This window comes from Schistocerca piceifrons, chromosome 10 (genome assembly GCF_021461385.2).
Source record: "Schistocerca piceifrons isolate TAMUIC-IGC-003096 chromosome 10, iqSchPice1.1, whole genome shotgun sequence".
Classification (NCBI taxonomy): Eukaryota; Metazoa; Arthropoda; class Insecta; order Orthoptera; family Acrididae; genus Schistocerca; species Schistocerca piceifrons.
Genome location: NC_060147.1, coordinates 123,724,783 through 123,743,250, shown reverse-complemented (window position 1 = coordinate 123,743,250; position 18,468 = coordinate 123,724,783). Strand labels below are relative to the sequence as shown.

General features: G+C 40.7%; 1 protein-coding gene across 3 annotated transcripts in view; it reads right to left on the bottom strand.

Annotated features, from left to right (window-relative positions):
* Window positions 1-499: 499 nt before the first annotated feature.
* The window catches only part of LOC124718980 (F-box only protein 28), a 92,974-nt gene continuing 75,005 nt past the window's right edge, over window positions 500-18,468 (bottom strand). For 2 of the 3 annotated variants that reach the window (XM_047244650.1, XM_047244652.1), the window contains exon 7: window positions 500-4,401. In XM_047244650.1, the coding sequence (XP_047100606.1) occupies window positions 3,727-4,401 (675 nt within the window). In that variant the 3' untranslated portion in view covers window positions 500-3,726. The remainder of the gene's footprint in view (window positions 4,402-18,468) is intronic. The other variant, XM_047244651.1, reaches the window with a different exon arrangement.

Genomic DNA, 18,468 nt, shown 5'->3' with positions numbered 1-18,468 from the left:
AGTATTTGCAAACATGGTTTAAGTTTTACTGCTATTTTCTTCTCAAGTCTGATGATTTACAAAAGTAACTAGTAATGGAATTAATTTCAACTCTCAAGATATGTGTGCGTGTCATTTAGAAATCTACTATTTATGATCAGAGGGGTAAACATTATATGCTACACCACAATTTTTCATGTCAAAATTTCAGGAAAAAAGTGTGGCCTATATTCGTGCACATACGGTATGTTTCAAAGTGAAAAGCATTTTCAGAGCAACACAAAGCTGTCTGATTATGTTTATTCCCGCAATAAATTCATGACACCATTTCTGAGTTCTCTGTTGACAGTTCAGTAAATACACACCTAAATGTCAATTTGGGCATTATTAAGATGCGTTTCTTTCCAAAAGCACGGTCATGAAATTTATCTCGCTAACTTGTCTCCCAAAAATATCACTTCTCAGAACCATACAGTTAAACCCATCACTGACAGAGTGGGTAAAAAGCAAAACAAATAAGTTCATATTTAATATATCCAGTTTATTAGAGATCATAGTAGTATGTACATACACACATCCATGCTTGTATGCTCAACTGTTGAACTAAAATATCTTGTACAACTCACTTTCTTTGTGTCATGGCTTTCATTTAAAGATATATCAGTAGACTTCAAAATATAAAACTGAGTGCCCCATCTCACTGCAACACTTCTACTCAAGCAACACACACACACACACACACACACACACACACACACACACACACACACAGAGTGGGATCATAAAATATATGTACGTATATTTATATATATATATTTTTAAAGCTCTACTTTCCATGTACACATGTATGTAACATAACTATCACGTGCCCCTGGAAATAAAGACTGGAGAATCAATCCACATACATATTGACCTTAAACACACAACATCTGAAAACATTTTGCAATACAAGTAAAAAGTGAGAATAAAATCTTTTTTAAATTTTTCAAGGTCACTTCTAGACAAACGTTATAGTAGTCTTATAACTCTACCAATCAAATTTATCCCTTTTGGTCTCTTCAATGTGCATCACTCATATAGTCAAACTACTACTCATATCATGTACTTTATTAACATACAGTATGTTACCACTAGTTAAAATAATGTATGTTGCTCTATATTTCAGACCACTGAAGCAAACATCTGCCAGTGACACTAAAAAAAATATTTTTAAGTAATTCCTGAGTGCTGGTCTCTAAACTGTGGTACCTTTGTAACAAAAAATGGGATGTGCACTTCCCTTCCATCTATCACAGTAATCGAAATGTAAATTCATGACCGAACAACATTCCTCAATATCGACGAGCACCTGCCTGAATTGCGTATAACAGCAAGAAATTTTACTCTACAGCTTACAAGCTAGGTCAAAAATTACAAAGGTGCCACAGCTTACCGAAGTGACCAGTCTACAACAGGATGATAGATGTGGCAAGTACAGTAAGTAGGCTACAATACTTTTTTTTTAAATTTGTGGTGCACCTGTTCTGATATTTGTACAAAACAAAGAGTTCGTATTTTCTGCATGTACAGATAGAAGAAATCCTATCATAGAACACACGTTACTGTCAACATAAGAGCTTGGAAGTTAGGTTATATTCTGAAGAAAAAAGAAAAATACTGTATTGTGATGGTAAATATAATATCTAATATTCACATGTTTATACAGAATTTATTGTTAAACACTCACAGTAAACTAACCACACAGCAAACATGTTTTGGAGAAACTGCTGGCAATATAATACTACAGTTACAAAAAGTAGGTACTTATAGTAGTCCACACATTTTCTTATTTATATTACACACACACACACACACACACACACACACACAGAGGCAGTGCCTAAAAGTCAGTAAACACTTTACCTTCCACAAAATGTCACCAACCTCCAACAAGAGGTCCAATTCAGGCAGCAACGAACCATTTTACACAAAAATAAACATTTCTCGCACATCCCTGACTGCCTACGATGCTAAGGGATGCATTTTATCATAAAATAAACACTGCTGAAGCACAACTGTCAAAAAGTTAGAAAGACTTAAGAAGCTTTTTGCATACTGATGACAATTTCCTGTTTAACATCAAGCAAAAAACTGCAGGAGCAGCTACTGCAAAGGTTGCATATTGAAACAGAACTCTCACACTCGTCTTGCTATAATCGAGCTACAACGATCAAACTGTCCGCAAGCAACTGTGTAAAAGCTGTTAACATTTAGCAGATGAGATTCTTTGCTGCAAATAAATATTGTAGTGTTGTTGATTGTATTACTGCCTAGTGCATTTTCGTGCACACAAAAGTCTAACAACTGGCTCAGTTCAATACAACAACTATGACTTTCTTTAAAACATTTCTTCAAGCACTAATATACTACAGAAAAAATGCGTAGCCCAATGATTCCTTAACCAAATAAATAGTTTTGTAACATGGCAGAACTCTTATAAAACCTTACAGGCATATTCCCTTATCAAGATTCCTAACAAAATATTTCCTAACGTAATTTCTTAAGGCATAAATTTATTTACAGAGATGTTTTCTTTGCTCACTCCAATCAAAAGCTATGCTTCAATGTAACTCATGTTTTGGAGAATAGTAAAATCACAGTGCAAGGAGTAGTAGAGCATCCACACACCAAAATGACCATTTCTCCTAAAATTTGTCAGACTAACATTTCTAAAAAATATCTATATCTTCCTTCATTAAAGAATGCACGTACCACTTGCCCTTTGTTTTTGAATTTTATTATGCACAACGATGTGGAGCATTTGTTTAGCCGAAGTCCTGTTCTAGCAGGTGCAGCAATACAGTGTTTTCGAAGCTGCGCCTCACAGTCTTCTATCTTACCAAGAAGTTATTCTGAATTTTAAGCCACAGTTTTCATCTCTCACTTATACAAGTAACAGCACACTGTGTTAATGTTGATCATTTTTAGACAATTTCAAGTTTTTATCTTGTGCATCTCATTAATGAGTGAGCTTTAATTTACAGTGCACCAGTTTGTAGAAGTGAGGGCTAAAAGTTGCTGCCTAAAATCATTGGTAGTAATTTCAGTTAAAAATTTTTAATATCTGTTCAACGACCAGATATATCGTGCAGATTAAAACAGGCCAATTGTGAAACCAATGTTAGCTTCCTTTCCAGTTTCCTAAAAAACTGTGCTAATTTCGTTTAGTATGCCGGCAGCAGGGAGCACGAGAGTTTTTGGTCAACACGTGATAGTTCCAGTTTGGCCAGAAGCAGGTAGTATTGTGCACATGTGTAAACAGACTTTTACATTTATTTGGTTTCACAAGTTTTATCTGCCACTAGCACCGTTCTCTTTCGAAGTGAAGACTTGTCTGCTTATTAGTGAAACTACACAGATTTTGTCACATTCTGACAACAGCTATTAAGCTACAGACTGCAAGTGTAGTGACACAGTATTAATCAACTTGTCACAGGTATTGTGAAGGTTGCAGGTGGGACTCTGGGGTTTCCTACAAAGATTGCAAAAATACTATTCCTACTGCTCCACTGAATTTCTCGGAATTTCGACACGATAATGGAATGGAACGGTTATTTTGCTTAGTACAATGAGCAAACCACTTAAAAGCACATTTGCAGACAAACTGCACTTTCCTGCAGAGGCGCGATTTCAGACTCTAAAATCTCATGCTCCCGACCCGGCAGAGAACGCCACAAAACCTCACGAGAGAGAGAACGCCCCCACCCATTACTGCACCTTCAGGCGCTTCCCTCTGCACTTGGACAGGCGGCGGACCCGTTTCGGTGAGGCCGACCCGTCTGCATCGTCGGTGCTGGGGGATCCGGGCCGCACGGCCACAGGCGTCACGGCTGCCTCTTCCTCCTGGAGCTCGGGTGCAGTGTCACCACCCGGTGCCTTCCTCTTTGTTGTGGAGGGACACGCCCGGCACGCGACGGGGGTCGCCAGCTGCACGTGGACCGCCTGGCAGGCCGGCGACGCAGCCCCCGCAACTGCGCCAGATGTGGCCACCTCCGCTTCCTGGGACGCCGAGCTCGCACCCGCCAACATCGGGGGCTGCCTCAGCTGCGTCTGTGGCTCCTGCAGCTGCAATTGCTGGACCTGCACCTGTGGCTGGGGCTGCTGCAGCGGCACTTGCTGGGGCGCAGCATCGGTCGAGTCCGAGGCGGGTGCGGGCGGGTTGTTGACGGAGCCCGCGATGGGTACGAAGTCGACGGCGGCGAGGTCCAGCCCCTGGGGCAGTGCGCCCTGGTTGGCCAGCGCCTGCAGGTCCTCTGGCGGTGCGGGTGCCACTGCTACACCGCACGACACGCAGAGTGGCAGGTTCGCGGGAGACTTGGAGCGCCAGTACTGCAGCTCCGTCTTGCACTTGTTCAGCTCCTTAAAATGTACGAGTGTGACAACCTTTTTGTCCACATTCGTAGCAAAACATACAATAATCATCTAGGCAAATGTATAATGAAGACTACCCGGAAAGTACTGTCATTATACTGTACTATTTATTATTTAGTATACAGGGTGGTTCAGCTGTCCCTACTGGTGTCATTTTCTGCAGCCTGTAATGTTATACCCGGCCTTCAAAAACCACGTGTGAGATTTCCATTTTCTCTCGGTTGCTACGCAGAAACTATTATTCCAACAGAAACAATGAACGAGACCTTTTTGTAGGAAATTTAATGTTGTTAAATTTTGTACTAGGATATGTTTTTGCTGGAGGTCACAGTAGTAGAGTTATTCAAGAAAAACACACCAAAGTCATCTTCAAACTATCTACAACCCCACCTCCCCCCACCCGTCTCTCTCACCAGTCATGATTGTTATTTATGGCACTCTCTCTTATCACTGTACAAATTTTCTGACCATATGAGCTATTTCCAGTGTACACTGAAGCACCAAAGAAACTGGTATAGGCATGTGTATTCAAATACAGAGATATGCACACAGGCAGAATACGGTGCTGTGGTCGGCAACGCCTATACAAGACAACAAAGTCTGGTGCAGTTAGATCGGTTACTGCTGCTACAATGACAGTCTATCAAGATTTAAGTGGGTTTGAACGTGGTGTTGTAGTCAGTGTACAATAGATGGGACACAGCATCTACAATGTAGCGATGAGGTGGAGATTTTCCCATATGACCATTTAACGAGTGTACCGTGAATATCAGGAATCTTAAACATAAAATCTCTGACACCACTGTGGCCGGAAAAAAATCCTGCAAGAATGGGGCCAACAATGACTGACGTGCAACCCTTCTGCAAATTGCTGCAGATTTCAATGCTGGGCCATCAATGAGTGTCAGCGTGCAAACCATTCAATGAATGGTCATCGATATGGGTTTTAGAAGTCGAAGGCCCACTCGTATATCCTTGATGACTGCACGACGCAAAGCTTTATGCCTCGTGTGGGCCCGTCAACACAGACATTGGATTGTTGACAAGTGAAAACATGTTGCTTAGTTGGATTAGTCATTTTGAATTGTATTTAGTGGGTGGACGTGTAAGGGTGTGAAGACAACTCCATGAATCCATGGACCCTGCATGTCAGTAAAGGACTGTTCAAGGTGGTGGAGGGTCTGTAATAGTGTGGAGCGTGTGCAGTTGGAGTGACATGGGTCTCCTGACACACCTAGATACGACTGACAGGGGACACGTACGTAACCATCCTGTCTTATCACCTGTATCCATTCATGTCCATTCTGTATTCCGACAGACTCTTCTGAGTTTAAACACTTCCACTGGCCATCAAACTCCCCAGATATGAACATTATTGAGCATATATGGGATACCTTGCAACATGCTATTGAAAGATCTCCACTGCCTCATACTCTTATCGATATATGGACAGCCCTGTAGTATTAATGTTGTCATTTCCCTCCAGCACTATTTCAAACATTAGTTGAATCCATGTCACGTTGTGTTGCGGCCATTCTGCATGCTACACGTATTAGGCAGGTGTACCAGTTTTTTCGCTCTTCAGTGTATGATAACCATGTAGGCGAAAGCACTGAATTAAAATTTGTACCAACATCGCTATATGAACCCAAGTCTCCTGCTTACTAGGCAGATGCGCTATCTGTTATGCCGTACTGGCACTGCAGATATCACAACTGCACGGACTAGCCTATAGTATGTCACCCTCACCCATAGAAATTCCAACTTGGGCCTCAGCCCATTGTTATTCCCCTTCTAACTCACATCAATATTGCCAAGGCTCTCTGATATTGGAATTGTACCAATGAGCAAAATAAGAGTTAATCCCCCCTGTACCTGAGACATAGGTGACAATATCAACCGTATAAAGGTGGTATTCCTGATACGTATTGAGTACCACCTTTACCTATGATAGTTATTTAGGCCAAAGCAATGAATTAAAAGTTGTCCCAGCACCGGGATTTGAACCCGGCCACACAAGTTACTTCCTACATCTGACCTTTCTGGTCTCTACTGAGTGGGCTATTATGCCACCAGTGTAGTCTGTTGTTCTGTTAGTATCATTAAACCAAATGTGTGTGAATCTATTTACATTGACAATTCAATTCAAACTTAATCTTTATAATGACAGTTTCATGGGCACAAGGCCCGATGAATACTATGATTTAATTATTCTGTGGTTAAAATTCACACAACGTTAGCTTGTGATAAACATCAGTTTTACAATTTGTAAGTGTTCGACTAAGTCAATGGCCTACTAAGGCATCAATGAAGCCAAAAAGTGGGAAATTGTTTTTGCGATATTTGTACAGTGATGAGAGGGAATGCCACGAACAATATACTAGAAATCCTGACTGGTGAGGTATGAGCGTGGGAGTGCAGATATGTGAAGGTCAGTTTTCAACCTTTTTCTTGATTGACCTATGGCTGCCATCAAAAACATACCTTAGTACAAAATGTAACTACATTAAATTTCCTACAAAAAAGGTCCTGTTCACTTTTTCTGTGCATAGCAAGCAAAAGGCTATGAAAATCTGTCGTGTGGTTTTTTAATGCCCGATATAAAATTGCAGGTTGCGTAAAACGGCATTGGTGGGAGCAGCTCAATCACCCTGTATGCACAACATTATGTTATGTTTGGGATGTAAGGTAGTGTACTAATGAAAAATACACGAAACAGAATGCCATTTTTTTTGCATATATGGTACAATAATTTGGTAATGACAAGTTCTGGTAGAATATAAATAATTAATATCAATATACATTACAAAAATAAGTGTACAATATGCCTGCTTCTTAAACTAAGAAACGTGTCCCAGTGTGATCAAGTGAGTTATGGTGTGGTAGCCCACTATCCCCCGTCCATGAAGAAGGCTCCTGTTTTTACCTGAAGGGCATGCTTTTGAAGATATAAAGGCTCGGTAGTATTGTCCTCGAGAACATTCGAGAACACACCAGAACATTCCACAATGTTCCGTGATGTTCCAAAACGATCCTAGACGTTCAGGAATAGTCTGGAACATTAGGGAAGATTCTCGAATGTTCAGGACCGTCCCATATCATTGTGGAACTTTCCAGAACACACACTAATGTTGTGCAATGTTCTGGTACACTGTGGACCAGTCGAAGGCTTTTTGCTATGTTATGGAGTTCGCCACTAGTGGTGCTGCCCATTGGTAGGAGTACACAAAGCAAGACCCATCGTGGGTTTGAATGTCAGTTCCTTATCAGTGACGAATGGAGGAACCGAAAAATTATTGAAATGAGTGAATAAAAACACATATTGAAGTGAGAGTAATCTAAGTGATACAGCAGTGACTGAATAGAAATCTAAAATAAAGTGTGAAGAATGTGTAAAGTGTACCTGGTGTATTTGTGAACAAAAAGTTGACCCGATTTATATTTTAGACAAAGCCCAAATGTAAACAACCAAGAGATCTCACCCATTCTGGAGCAAAATGGCGGGGAGGGGGGGGGGGGGGGGGGGGGGGGACGACGACACCAGGGACAGAGAGAGAGAGAGAGAGAGAGAGAGAGAGAGAGACAGAAAAGCAAAACTACAAAGAGTGTGAAGCACATTTAGGTTCCCAATGAATGAGAATGGGCACCTTGAGAAGCAGAGAAAATGAAGAACAACGAAATGAAGAGATTGAAGACTCAAGAATTGCGACAATCTTATAATAGAAGACCGAGAATTCAATCCAGCCAGGGAAATATCACCCTACGGCAAGCGCAGATGAGGGAAAGTAAACAGTACAACATGACAAATGAAGCATTCCACTACAGCCCAACAAAACACTGTAACAAACACAAAAATGTCGTAATTGGAAAAAAATAGATAACATATGCTAATTCTGCAACACAAAAAAAAATTCAGTAGAGACACACCAAGATTCTGTTGCACAAATGGAAAAATTCAGTTACCACCACTGAAAGCACCTCCATGTAATTTTTACATTATATGACCAGGGAAACTCCAGAATGAAAACAATTTCTTCAAAATATAAAACCGTACAATGCCTGCTTGCAAATGACTTCTTTTGCTGTCACTCTTTTCAATGTTAACAAAGATGTAATCGATTACGTTTTTCCCTCCATGGAAAAATCTATCACACCATGGGATCATTACTGCCACTACCAAAGAATACTATAAATTTATGCAGGTATATTTCATCTGAAATGAAGAAACAGGAACTGATCAACAATGCAAAAATATCAGTGGATTGGGATGGTAAGCAGTCCGAGATGTACAGAGAATCTTATAGGAATACGATTAACTGAGTTACATATTCAAACAGCACTAGACTGAATGATTTCTGATGACTATGAAGTTATAATTTGAGCCGACAAAAGACCACATGGAGAATACCAATGTTTATTTAACACAGCTCAAATAGACTAAGTCGCCATCATAATGGTGAACAACGGAAACACAAGCTGTGGCAATTGTAAAATGACGGAGAGAAGGATTGCAACACATTGCAGAGACACACTGTTCGTATGATGCCCTCCAATATCCATTGATATTTCTGTACAGAGAGGACGGATAGCATTTTAATGTGAAAAAAATCCAACCCGAAACAAGCAAACAGGCAGAGAAACAAACAAAAACATGACTTCCAAGGAGTTCTATGCTTACCGCTTAATGATCAGAGACAATGAAACATACAATCATATTTTCAATATTCGCCATTTATTCCAACAGTTTCTGGTAGATATGTACGCAAAAAGGGAAGAGGAAGGGATGCTTTACATTAGACTGAATCAGAAAAAACTATGCATGAAAGAATACATCCACCTTTTACCCTCATCACATATACGAAGTCCGAGACACGTGCACAAATACACTCAAGATGCCACGACCTATATAGGAAAACATGGATGACATGACCTCTTTACAACATTCACATGCAACTCATCGTGGCCAGAAATCGAGGAACAACTAAGAAACTGAGAAGCCTCCCTGTATCGACACAACATAATAGCCTGAGTTTTCACAAAAACAAATTACATTTCTTGAAGTCATCACAAAATACCACATCTTTGGAACCGTTAGATGTTCACAACTGACAGGCAAAAACACGATCTCATATGGCCTCATGACAGAATTCATCCCATGGCAATATTGTGCTGTTAACAAAGGCACTGATGTTTGTCTTGTTCTGCCATAGCCCGTTAATGCCAAATTTCGCCACACTGTCCTAACATAAATGTTCATCGTACGTACCGTATTTATTCCTGTGGTTATTTCATGCAGTAGTGTTCTTCTGTTCAGTGCTGACATCTCCACGAAAATGCCGTGATGAGAGCTAATGTCTGAAATTTTGTATTCTCAGCACACTCTTGACACTGCGGATCTCTGAACATTGAATCCTCTAACGACTTCTGAAATGGAATGTCCCCCGCATCTATCTCCAACTGTCATTTCATATTCAAAGGCTGTTAATTCTCATTGTGCGGTCTTAGTCATGTCATAAACCTTTTCAAATGAATCACCTGAGTACGACCGACAAGCTCTGCTGATGAACTGCTCTTTTATACCTTTGTACGTGATACTACCCCCATCTGTTTATGTGCATACCGCCATTCCATAACTTTTGTCGCCTCAGTGTAACTCTGAGCTGTAGAGATGATGATCAAAAATGCCCCTTTGGCACAGATGCAGCAATTCTTGTGGGTGTGCCCAATGGTAGTGAAGAGGACCACATTGCTCGTTTTGAATAGCTCTTGCTAGTAGTCTTCAGAATTTACTGTCCTTACACATAATCAAGAAACGAGGCATCTTCAGCACACCAAAACACATTTCTGGCCGTCAGCTAAGAGGGCTCTTTTGTTCACGGGGTGAGACATTATAACCCCAGCCCACTGACTGCTGTTTTGCGTGAGTGTTAGATGGCTACAAAGCTGGAGATAATGACTGTAACTGGGAAACTACAAGCACTGCCAGGCTTGTATACAGCAAATTCTGAAGCATTACAAACACGATGAGAATGCACAATACTGACCCTACTTGGGAAACGGCGCATGTGTCAATTTGCCTACAGCCCATTCCCCAAACATCTACATCAAGTGGGAAGTAGGGATACCAGTCCGCAACTGTGGAGAACAATGACCTGCCAATCATGATGTGTTCAGTTATCTCCATTTCCACGTGTTGCCCCGTAAGTGGAAGTTTTACTACCTCTCTGTCATGAGGCTAAGAATGCTTGTTTTTCAGATTTCTGCCATGATCTTGTTTGCGAGGTATAACGGTTTTGTCAAGCAAGAAATGTTTTACGAAGTGGATGTTACCAATAAAATGCAGAATAGTTCAAGTGAAGCCTAGTCTGCCATGCCCAAAGAGTAGATGTAATTTCAATACATGAGGCGTCAATGACACTTCCCTTTTATTCTATGACATATGTACTAGCAGCTGTGTACGAGTAATTGCAAAATGCGACTTCAGTCATCAGTATATCAGCAACACAACTTTTGTCGTATTAATGTAACACATCACAGATGTATTGGTTAACATGTATGTTGAATCAAATTTGTAGATATTTCTTTCTATAATTTTAAATCTGAAATGATGGATACTGCCTCTGCTTTAGGCCTTTCTTTCATATGTTACTCTGCGGCAGTATTTTCCAGATTATGTAAGATATAAAGGGGTATCTGTTCGTCACTTTTACGGAACTTAGAATTTTATTTTGAAATATAATAAACTGTGAGTAACAGTAAATATTAACCGCAATGTGTTTACTTTTTCCCTCTACAAACAGTATTTTCCCACTACAACTACTATATCTAAGAGATAAGCCAAGATGCGTATGATCTTTGCCCTTCTAAAAACTATTGCATTTTTTCTGAACTTGTCTTTCCTTCTCAAACAAAATAAGAAAGACTAAGCAAAATAAGAAAGACTAAGGCCCTAGGATATTAAAATGGGAATTAGAGCTAACAATTCAGGACCTCCGGGAAAAGAAGATTGGGCTGTGACAGTTTGCCAGAGACTGAAATACTTTAGTGCAGTTTCAATAATCAGATTGACTGAGATAGTAAACAGAATTTATGGTAAAGGAATTTGACCCCAAGATCTACTTAAGACAATTCTACCATTTTTACCTATAAAGTGCATCACAAAAGAATGCAAGGATTTTTGTTTTATCGATCACATCACAATGGCTGTTAAAAAAGAGTCATACTAAACATCAGTCCAGGTTTAGAAAGGCCGAACAAGACATGCAGTAGGTTGTCTGAGGATGGTTGGAGAAAATTGTAGAAATAAAGTGGTGTATATTTGACTTTTTGAGTGGGAAAGTTCATTCAATGGAGTCAATCGATGAGCAGTCAGAAAAAAAATGAGCAATGGAAGAGGGTAAGGTAAGGATAATCATTGTTACTGAAGCTGTTCAACATATATAAAAAGATGATGAGACTTACCAAACAAAAGCACTGGCAGGTCGACAGACACATAAACACAAACATACACACAAAATTCTAGCTTTCACAACCAACGGTTGCTTCGTCAGGAAAGAGGGAAGGAGAGGGAAAGACGAAGGGATGTGGGTTTTAAGGGAGAGGGTAAGGAGTCATTCCAATCCCGGGAGCAGAAAGACTCACCTTAGGGGAGGATTTCATGAAGGATGGATCTCATTTCACTCCACCAAGAGTGTATTTCCGCCGTCCACCTAACCTTCGTAACCTCTTAGTTCATCCCTATGAAATCCCAAAACCACCTTCCCTACCCTCTGGCTCCTACCCTTGTAACCGCCCCCGATGTAAAACCTGTCCCATGCACCCTCCCACCACCACCTACTCCAGTCCTGTAACCCGGAAGGTGTGCACGATCAAAGGCAGAGCCACGTGTGAAAGCACCCACGTGATTTACCAACTGACCTGCCTACACTGTGAAGCTTTCTATGTGGGAATGACCAGCAACAAACTGTCCATTCGCATGAATGGACACAGGTAGACAGTGTTTGTTGGTAATGAGGATCACCCTGTGGCTAAACATGCCTTTGTGCATGGCCAGCACATCTTGGCACAGTGTTACACCGTCCGGGTTATCTGGATACTTCCCACTAACACCAACCTGTCAGAACTCCGGAGATGGGAACTTGCCCTTCAGTATATCCTCCCTTCTCGTTATCCGCCAGCTCTCAATCTCCGCTAATTTAAATTTGCCGCCGCTCATACCTCACCTGTCTTTCAACAACATCTTTGCCTCTGTACTTCCGCCTCAACTGACATCTCTACCCAAACTCTCAGCCTTTACAAATGTCTGCTTGTGTCTGTGTATGTGCAGATGGATATGTGTGTGTGTGCGAGTGTATACCTGTCCTTTTTTCCCCCAAAGGTAAGTCTTTCCGCTCCCGGGATTGGAATGACTCCTTACCCTCTCCCTTAAAACCCACATCCTTTCGTCTTTCCCTCTCCTTCCCTCTTTCCTGATGAGGCAACAGTTTGTTGCAAAAGCTTGAATTTCATGTGTATGTTTGTGTTTGTGTGTCTGTCGACCTGCCAGCACTTTCGTTCGGTAAGTCACATCATCTGTGTTTTTAGATTATATTTTTCCCATGTGGAATGTGTCCCTCTTTTTATATATATATAAAAAATAGAGGGAAACATTCCACGTAGGAAAAATATATCTAAAAACAAAGATGATGTGACTTACCAAATGAAAGTGCTGGCAGGTCGACAGACACACAAACATACACACAAAATTCAAGCTTTCGCAACAAACTGTTGCCTCATCAGGAAAGAGGGAAGGAGAGGGAAAGACGAAAGGATGTGGGTTTTAAGTGAGAGGGTAAGGAGTCATTCCAATCCCGGGAGCGGAAAGATTTACCTTAGGGGGGAAAAAAGGACGGGTATACACTCGCGCGCACACACACACACATATCCATCCGCACATATACACACACAAGCAGACGTATTTAAAGACAAAGATTTTGGGCAGGGATGTCAGTCGAGGCAGAAGTGCAGAGGCAAAGATGTTGTTGAATGACAGGTGAGGTACGAGTGGCGGCAACTTGAAATTAGCGGAGATTGAGGCCTGGTGGATAACGGGAAGAGAGGATATATTGAAGAGCAAGTTCCCATCTCCGGAGTTCGGATAGGTTGGTGTTAGTGGGAAGTATCCAGATAAACCGGACGGTGTAACACTGTGCCAAGATGTGCTGGCCGTGCACCAAAGCATGTTTAGCCACAGGGTGATCCTCATTACCAACAAACACTGTCTGCCTGTGTCCATTCATGCGAATGGACAGTTTGTTGCTGGTCATTCCCACATAGAATGCGTCACAGTGTAGGCAGGTCAGTTGGTAGATCACGTGGGTGCTTTCACACGTGGCTCTGCCTTTGATTGTGTACACCTTCTGGGTTACAGGACTGGAGTAGGTGGTGGTGGGAGGGTGCATGGGACAGGTTTTACACTGGGGGCAGTTACAAGGGTAGGAGCCAGAGGGTAGGGAAGGTGGTTTTGGGATTTCATAGGGATGAACCAAGAGGTTACGAAGGTTCGGTGGACGGCGGAAAGACACACTTGGTGGAGTGGGGAGGATTTCATGAAGGATGGATATCATTTCAGGGCAGGATTTGAGGAAGTCGTATCCCTGCTGGAGAGCCACATTCAGAGTCTGATCCAGTCCCAGAAAGCGTCCTGTCACAAGTGGGGCACTTTTGTGGTTCTTCTGTGGGAGGTTCTGGGTTTGAGAGGATGAGGAAGTGGCTCTGGTTATTTGCTTCTGTACCAGGTCGGGAGGGTAGTTGCGGGATGTGAAAGCTGTTGTCAGGTTGTTGGTGTAATGCTTCAGGGATTCCGGACTGGAGCAGATTCGTTTGCCACGAAGTCCTAGGCTGTAGGGAAGGGACCGTTTGATGTGGAATGGGTGGCAGCTGTCGTAATGGAGGTACTGTTGCTTGTTGGTGGGTTTGATGTGGACGGACGTGTGAAGTTGGCTATTGGACAGGTGGAGGTCAACATCAAGGAAAGTGGCATGGGATTTGGAGTAGGACCAGGTGAATCTGATGGAACCAAAGGAGTTGAGGTTGGAGAGGAAATTCTGGAGTTGTTCTTCACTGTGAGTCCAGATCATGAAGATGTCATCAATAAATCTGTACCAAACTTTGGGTTGGCAGGCCTGGGTAACCAAGAAGGCTTCCTCTAAGCGACCCATGAATAGGTTGGCGAACGAAGGGGCCATCCTGGTACCCATGGCTGTTCCCTTTAGTTGTTGGTATGTCTGGCCTTCAAAAGTGAAGAAGTTGTGGGTCAGGATGGATACGTGTGTGTGTGTGTGTGTGTGCGCGAGTGTATACCCGTCCTTTTTTCCCCCTAAGGTAAGTCTTTCCGCTCCCGGGATTGGAATGACTCCTTACCCTCTCCCTTAAAACCCACATCCTTTCGTCTTTCCCTCTCCTTCCTCTTTCCTGATGAGGCAACAGTTTGTTGCGAAAGCTTGAATTTTGTGTGTATGTTTGTGTGTCTGTCGACCTGCCAGCACTTTCATTTGGTAAGTCACATCACCTTTGTTTTTAGATATATTTTTCCTACGTGGAATGATTCCCTCTATTATAACCGTATCATTAATTTGAACCCAACAATTATGTTTGTTATTGTCGCTGTTTTTTTTATATATATATAATGGAAGGAAACATTCCACGTGGGAAAAATTATATATAAAAACAAAGATGAGGTGACTTACCGAACAAAAGCGCTGGTAGGTCGATAGACACACAAACAAACACAAACATACACACAAAATTCAAGCTTTCGCAACAAACTGTTGCCTCATCAGGAAAGAGGGAAGGAGAGGGGAAGACGAAAGGAAGTGGGTTTTAAGGGAGAGGGTAAGGAGTCATTCCAATCCCGGGAGCGGAAAGACTTACCTTAGGGGGAAAAAAGGACAGGTATACACTCGCACACACGCACATATCCATCCACACATACAGACACAAGCAGACATATATATATATATATATGGAGATGAATTAATAGGCAAGCCAGAGAGGATGCATAGAAGCTACAGCAGATGGTGTCAAGCATTCCATAAAGTGAAAGAAGTACAGAATGAAGACACTAGTGGAAATCAGTGTGGCAGGGTTCCAACAAAAGTAATAGTACAATGTCTGCAGCATACTGTCTCTGCTTATGAAAACAGTCGATACATATAAGAACAACCACCGTAATGTACTCACTAAGTGGCAACAGAACACACACGTGTTACAAGGGTAATCAGCAAGCTTATGGAGCCAGTGGCTGCATCTTCAGGCAGAAGGGTTGAAGGGAAATTACCAATTACAACTGTTTATTACATGTGTGTTCTGCCACCAGTTGGTGAGTAGATTTTTTATCTATCCAGTTACATAATTTTGTCAATAATCGACTGTTTTCGTTGCACAATTACAATTTAATTATATAATTTATTTCATAACATGAGTAACAAAATAACGTTTTCACCTTTCTGGGATGGAAATTGGTATAAAGGCACACAGTGTTCTGTTGTGTTACTGCATTAATAGTATGTTGCCCAACCACCGTTCTTCCTAATTACCTCAAAAATTCTCTTCATCATTGATTTTGCTGTGGCTTTTAGTTCTTGTAGTGAAATTGTCGCCTATTCTTTCCTTATTGCACTTTTCAACTCACACATGCATTATCTTGTTGAAGAAGACTTTCATTCCCTACGTCTCCTGGTACTGTTCTCAGATCATCCTAATAATAGTGAAATCCATCTGACCACCTAAACTTTAAACTTCTCACCACTGAAGATAATGTCATACCATTCACAAATCCACACTATACTTTTCAGCAAACTTCCATCTATCATGTTTACGTATGGGTGTTAGGGCAGGTTTCTGCAGCTGTTTCTCAAACGCAAAATCTTTATCATTTTACAAAATTTTTCTTAGACATCTAGCAGTAACCGAAAACTATGAATCTACTTGTAGTGCCCTTTTGAAAAATAATGTGTACAGACATGTGTCTGATCCATATGTTGTTATGAAAGAATGTATTTATTTTTCTGTATATGTGTAATGGAATCTAAATTTTCCTGACAATGTCCGAAAACTTGTTGTTATATGGACAGAAAATAAATAAATTTTTTCCTAATATTCTAACTGAGTGTCATAAGAAACAAATTGAATAGTTACAGCCAGTTTATTAATGAATAATTTCACTTAAGAATTTAAGTCTCAGTCTACTTTCAATTAACTGTTGTACAACAGAGGCTTCAGTATAGGACTAAAGTAAAGCAATTTCATTTTTCAAGTTTGAGAATCAATCACTGGAAAAAATTCAAATCTAAAGAAATGCACAAATTAAGAGTGCAGAAGTTTTATTTATTTTACATATAGCTTGGAGAACATGGCTGTTTGGTTTGGCACGTATTCTAGTATTTGATTCTGTTGAAGTCAGTAAAAAAGGATCAGTTGTTCAGACAATAGGAAATCCAATTTGCAAAATAAGTAATGGCAAAGTAAAAAGTGCTCGCTGTTTTTTTTTTTTTTTTTTTTAAATTTCTTTGATGATGTTATGCTGAGGTCACAGAAAGTCACTGTTTACATAACAAAGTTCAGTACTAACAGTTTAATTGCATACTTTCAAATCATTACTCGATTGCCTTTTTCAAAATTTAATGCCAAACGTAATGTAAGAGTGACCTCAGTTTTCTTTATCAACACACTCACTTAAAATTAGTGTAAAAATCTTGTACAGGATTTTGGATGTAAACTGCCCTAGTGGGCTGGCGACTGTTAATTACTTCCTATTCGTTCATTAGTGTAACTTTTGGATTCATGATCAGTGGTATCCCTTTCTGTCCAGTGTTGTTTGTGAGTGAATGCACAAAATAACTTTCATTTTCCAAATTGTAGCCCTGTTTGGTTTAATTACTTTTATTTTTAGTAGACTTTCCATCAGAAGGGTCGGTTGTACACTTTCCTCCTACTTATCGGTATCACTTCTTTGAGAAAGACAGCCTTATACAATTAGAAAAAATCCATTAGGCATACACGCGATCCATGGTCATATTTTATATCGCAAGCAGGATAGGCCGATTAGTAAGAGGGAGGTTACAAGCTGGTCACACGAGTGATTTGTAAGCAATCTCTTCTGTAGACTGATTGCACTTCCCCAGTATTCTATCAATAAACTAAAGTCTACTACCTGCTTTACACAAGACTGAACATATGTGATCATTCCATTTCATATCCTTACAATGTGTTACAACCAGGTATTTGTACAAGTTGCCAGATTCCAACAATGACTTACTGATATTATAGTAATACAATATTACATTTTTTGTTTTGTGAAGTGCAAAATTTTACATTTCTGGACATTTAGAGCGATTTTCCGATCTCTGCACAATGTAAAAATCTTATCAAGATCTGATTGAATATTTATGCAACTTCTCTCACACAGTACTTTATTGACAATGGTGTCTGTTTCCTATCTGCAGTAAAGGTGAGCGTGGATCATGAAGCGTTAGAAGGAATGACCACGATTAGAAAGCTTTGAAATGTGGTTGTGGAGAAAAATGCTCAAAGTGAAGAGGACTTAAAGACTTACGAATGAAGGAGTCATGAAAACAGGAGACAGGTTTCAATTTGACTCCACTTCGGCGACTTGCGCGTTGATGGGGATGAAATGATGATGATTAGGACAAGGCAACACAACACCCAGTCCCTGAGCAGAGAAAAATCTCCGACCCAGCCGGGAATCAATAATGATATATACACTAAAATAGAACTCACTCTATCTCCATGTATCCCACGGGACCTGACAAGGTTTCTGTGTCATCTCCCCCCTCCCCTCAATTTTTTTTCTCCTTCCAACACTTTACTCCCCTGAAGGAGCAACTTAGGTTTCCAAATGCATTGGTGCCTGCCTACCTGCATGTGTGTAATAAATCATCTTTTATTCATTCAATCCATCGTACATCTTATGCCATGAATGAAAGAACTTTCATGGATGACAAAAGTCACTGCTCTTCCTTACACACTACTAAGATTGTGTTTTATCTGCTACTTCATATTAAGCACTTCTTGTAACAT